The following is a 5,238-nucleotide window of genomic DNA, read 5'->3' as shown; positions in this document are numbered from 1 at the left end:
CAACTAAAGTCACTCCGCCTATCTCTTTCTAGGGGAAGTGGGTGTACAGTGGGTTAACTGATACCCTTCCCAATCTCCTTTTTTGTGGAAGTGGGGGGACTGTGGATTAACTAAAGCCCCTCCTCCACTCTCTGTTGGGAAAATAGGGGTGCAGTGGATTAAATAAAGGCCCTCCCAATCTCTTTGTTGTGGAAGTGGGGTACAGTGGATTAACTAAAGGCCCTCCCACTCTCTTTGTTGTGGAAGTGGGGGTACAGTGGATTAAATAAAGGCCCTCCCAATCTCTTTGTTGTGGAAGTGGGGTACAGTGGATTAACTAAAGGCCCTCCCAATCTCTTTGTTGTGGAAGTGGGGTACAGTGGATTAACTAAAGGCCCTCCCAAACTCTCTTTGTTGTGGAAGTGGGGTACAGTGGATTAACTAAAGGCCCTCCCACTCTCTTTGTTGTGGAAGTGGGGGTACAGTGGAGTAACTAAAGGCCCGCCGCCTCTGTTGGGAAAGTCTGGGTACAGAGGGCTAATAATTTCCCTTTCCCCGCTCTTTGACGGAGATTGTTGGTCCATGTTTCTGTGTGACCCTCAATTCAGTTCCCAGTGGGTGTGATGCAGCATTTTAAAGCTGACATTAATTTTAAAGGGATGGACAATGAGAGAAGCTTGAACACCGAGATCTAAATGTGCTGGGTTTGTTTGTCTGAAGTGGGAAATTGTCCGATTTCTCCTCAGCGGGAGGAAAGACAATGAAGATATTTTGCTGAATCCTGGAATGAATGAGTTTTACTCTGTCTCTAACCCAGGGTGTATCTGAGCTGGGAGCACTGGTTGTATCAGACTTGGGGCTGAGACCTGTAGAAATCCGGGTCTCATTGAACAGATCTAATATCAGCAAAGTGGAAGCTCCATTAGTTAAGCGGCTGCACATTTAAATCACAAGTGGAGGAAAAAAAGCTTTATTATTTTTATTTTAGTTCGAAACGCAATTGATAGATTCTCATTGACATGAATTAACGGTGTCCATCAGAGCGAGGGAAATGTTCACAAAACTCGGTTTACCGCTGGATTTATTAACCATTCTGTTGATGATCTTCAAGGGGATGGCTTCATGTCCCACCACACAGGAGTAAGAAGCGCCGCTGGCCCATTCCTCCGCTGCAATGGATAACAGGCTGTACATGAAGAAGGAGCTATTGCCGTTCTCCGCCATCACCTCGGTGTTCTTGTAGTTCCCGGGATTCACCGGCTTGTCATTGACGGTCCACTTGACGAAGATCTCTCGGGGGGAGAAACCTCTCACTAAGCAGCTGAGGGAGACGAATCTCTGAGCGGAGACGTCTTCAGCCGAGGGCAGGAGGACAGAGACGGACGGTTCCCGCGGATTGGGATCTGCAGAAAATGTACAATAAATGTCAATAAAATGGGGAATTCCGGAGACAATGGAACCGCGGGTTAGATGTGAGAGAAATGTGTTTTGTGTTGGACTTTAAAGGTTTCCATTTTCCACTTTGGGATCTGTCCGGTTTCCCAGCTCGGAGCAGAGGTGGACACAATCCTTTTCCCTGAGAATTTACGGATATTGGATTAGAAAGTTTCAGAAAGTGTACAGCAGGGAAACAGGCCATTCGGCCCAACTGTTCTGTGCTGGTGTATAAACTCCACACCAGGCTCCTCCCATCTTACCTCAAGAGGATTGGAAAACTGCCAATGTAACACCCTTATTCAAAAGAGAGGGAGTTAAAACAGGTAACTATAGGCCTGTTTCCTTAACATCTGTAAGTGGAAAACGGTTCGAGTCCATGATAACGGATCTAATAGCTGAGCATTTAGAAATACACAATTTAATCAACAGAGTCAGCACGGCTTCGTGAAGGGTAAATCATGCCTGACAAATTTATTGCCCTTATTTGGGTGATAACTAGAAGGCTAGAGAGGGGGGGGAGGGCAGTAGATGTAATATACATGAATTTCAAAACTATGTTCAATAAATGAATGTACGATTCCCACGTTTGCAGATGACAAAATTGAAAGGCAAGTGGTGAGGATTACAGGAAATCTATAGAGGGGCAGAAACCGCTTAAGTTACTGAATAAAAACTTGGTAGATAGACTATGATGAAGGAAAATGTGAGGTTAGACACTTTGGGAGGAGGAAGAAAGAACATAACGGAATATTATTTAGATGGAGAAAGACTGTAGAAAGCTGAAGTAACGGGGGAATTGGGGGCCCTCGTGCAGAAACCACACAAAGCAAGTTCTGCAGGTAATATGGAGACAAATTGAATGCTGATCTTTATTTCAAAGTGAGTAGAATATAACAATGGGGAAGACTAGCTAAAACTGGGGAATTAGTTAGACAACACCTGATATACTTTGAATAGCTTTGGTGCCCGTATCTAAGGACGACAGATTGGTTTTGAAGGCAGTCCAGAGAAGGACACGAGGTTGATCCCGAGTATGGAGGGATTTTCTTATGGGTTGAGGTTAAGTTGACTGGGCTTTACTTATTGGAGTTTAGAAGAATGAAGGCTACCTAAGATTCTGGGTCGGTCAGTATGTTCAAGGTTGAGGTGGACATATTTTAAATCAGTAAAAGTGTCAAGAGATATGGTGATAAGGCGGGAAAGAGGAGTTGAAGATTATCGCATCAGATCAGTCATGATCTCACTGAAGGCTGGACAGCTGTTGATGGGCCCAATGGCCTACGTCTGCTCCTAAGTCTTGTGGTCTATGGTCTCGCTCCATCTATACCCAATATCACTGCGTTTAATTCATTGTCCATTCATCCGCATATCAATTTCCCCCTTAAACTCTAAATGCCCAGAGATTCAGTTAGTGGGATTACCAAACAGAATGGACCATAAATACACTGAATGCTAAATATTGACTGCTGCACTGACACTCGAAATAGACACAATGGCTCACTTATTGCTTCAGTTTCACCGCTCACCTATTTTGTTGTGAATTGAAATTCTTAAAGGAGTTGGCAGGTCCTGATGGCTCGCCACACAGTCAAACACAGCCCCGCTCAGCCAGGCTTGTGTCGAGATGTTTAATTTGCTGACCACGCTCTCAGTATCTGCCGCAGGCTGGTCGGCGATCTCTGATTTCAGCGGCTTCTTTGCTTCACTCCAGGACACGTTGACTCCAAAAGGAGCATTCGAAATGACACAGGTTAAGGTTACCGTCGCGTCCATTAAGACCTGTTCTATTGGTGGTGGTAGTATTGTTACTGAGGCATCAGTGCAAAGGGAAGAATCTGTGAATGAAAAAATGGAAGTCAACCCAAGTTTCATCTTCAGAATCAGGACAGTAGGATTCAGCCTGAATTCTAAATGGGTATAAATCAACTTCGAAACATCAACCTCGAAATAATCAACTTCGAAGTATCAACCTCTAAAGATCGCCTTTAATCTTCGATACACAATGGAAAACCAGTTTGGTTTGTGAAAACTATTCTCATTGTGAAATACAGTCAGCCCCGATATCATACTAACGAATCAGTATTGTAGCATTCCCAATACAAATATTCCATTCCTGATCTCAGGAGCGCAGTACTGGAGGCTGATCCATAAATAGGTTGGATGAACTTTCCAACACTTTCTCCCGGAGTTTCTATCAGTAAAGTTTTTGAGACACCCACTGCTTCTCACATATAACCAGCTGTCTCAGGATAAAGCTGATATCAAGTCCGCCAGGGGCTGGTTTAGCACAGGCCTAAATAGCTGTTTTTTAAAGCCGACCAAGGCAGGCCAGCAGCGCGGGTTCAATTCATATAGCGGCCTCCCCGAACAGGCGCGGGAATGTGGCGACTAGGGGCTTTTCACAGTAACTTCATTTGAAGCCTATTTGTGACAATAAATTCAATTTATTGATTCTCCTCACTCACTAAATGACTTCAAATTATTGGGATACATTTATATCTATATTCATAAAATCCTGAATGGTGATCAATCCTGATGCAGCTCTTACAGCAGAATGAAACACAAATTACATGGCAGTAAATTAGAAGTTATTCTGTGCTTTGCAGTAACTTCAGTAAATTTCTGATTTGGATTAAATTCAGAATGCAGGATGATTTATTGTTTCCTCTGTTTGTGTCTCTTACCAGACGCGGTGATGTTGTGACTTTGGGTGACCTCTTGATGAGTGACCTGGCAGGTATAGACCGGTTTGCTGAACCATTCCCCAGCGGAGACTGTCAGCCGACTGCTCGCCGAGAAGTTCCCGTTCACTTCACAGGTGGGAGAGGTGACAATTCCTGACCCCATGGGTTGTCCATTCTTCAGCCACTTCACGGTCAGTGACTTTGGACGGAAATCGTTGATTGAACAGACCATGGTTGCACATTTGGTGCTTGAGATTTCTTCATTGGAACTCACGTTGAGATGAACATTTGGATGGATGTCAGGTTGACCTTCAAGAAACACAAGTTAGACATTTCTTGAAGAAGATGTTGGAACGAATAAAATGACTAATTATATTTTAACAGTTTCTCCGTTGTCACTATTTTTCGCAGGAATCAGAACTGTGCAGAGCACCGTCAATGTGTTATGGCCAAAGAGGTAAATAAATAGTCAAAGCGTCTGTTTCTCACAGATTCCACAACTCTTACATGTCATTTCAATGCTCTTGGCTGAGCCGCTGTGTCGAACCTCACAGCTGATTTTGCTGCATCCCCCCTCCGACTCGGTGATGGTTAACTGGCTGCTCAGGGTGTAGGTTCCCTTCTTGTTTCTCACTGGCGGGTATTTCTTAACTCCAGTGATGATCGGCTGCCCATCTTTCTTCCAGGTAAGGCTGGTGATTTCTGGGGAGTAGTCCATCGCCAAACATCCGTAGGTCACAGAGCAGTCGGTGCTGTGTTGCTGACAGGAGGGGATCAGGCTGTAGAGAGTGGGCGGAGATGGTGTCGCTGGGGGAGAATGGTTCATTGAACAAGTTAGAGTCTGGGATTTGTCATTTTTAAGTAAACATAAATTTCAAATTTGTCTGGAACTATGAACTGATCCCAGCATTTTCCTAATAAAATCTACATCCACATTTAAGCTCCAATTAGTACTATTGCTTGTGAATCACCATTGTTTTGTCTCCTCTTCAGAAACACACATCTTTCTCCGTCTCTGTCACATGACAAAAATCTCATTTTGATGCCATCCATCTGAATGGTGCATCCCCATTATTTCAGCCACCATGTAAAATAAAATGCAAATGTACCATAGTCCGGAGACTGTCTGTCCTTTTGA

General features: G+C 44.1%; 1 gene segment (V, D, J or C); it reads right to left on the bottom strand.

The window, feature by feature from the left end:
* Positions 1-933: 933 nt before the first annotated feature.
* Positions 934-4,926, bottom strand: LOC119960064. The segment is given in 4 exon segments: positions 934-1,382; positions 2,943-3,251; positions 4,101-4,409; positions 4,608-4,926. Coding segments are annotated over 4 exon segments (1,329 nt in total).
* Positions 4,927-5,238: the final 312 nt, after the last annotated feature.

This window comes from Scyliorhinus canicula, unplaced genomic scaffold (assembly GCF_902713615.1).
Source record: "Scyliorhinus canicula unplaced genomic scaffold, sScyCan1.1, whole genome shotgun sequence".
Lineage (NCBI taxonomy): Eukaryota > Metazoa > Chordata > Chondrichthyes > Carcharhiniformes > Scyliorhinidae > Scyliorhinus > Scyliorhinus canicula.
The sequence above is the reverse complement of the archived record's forward strand: the minus strand, read 5'-3'. Positions and strand labels throughout refer to the sequence as shown.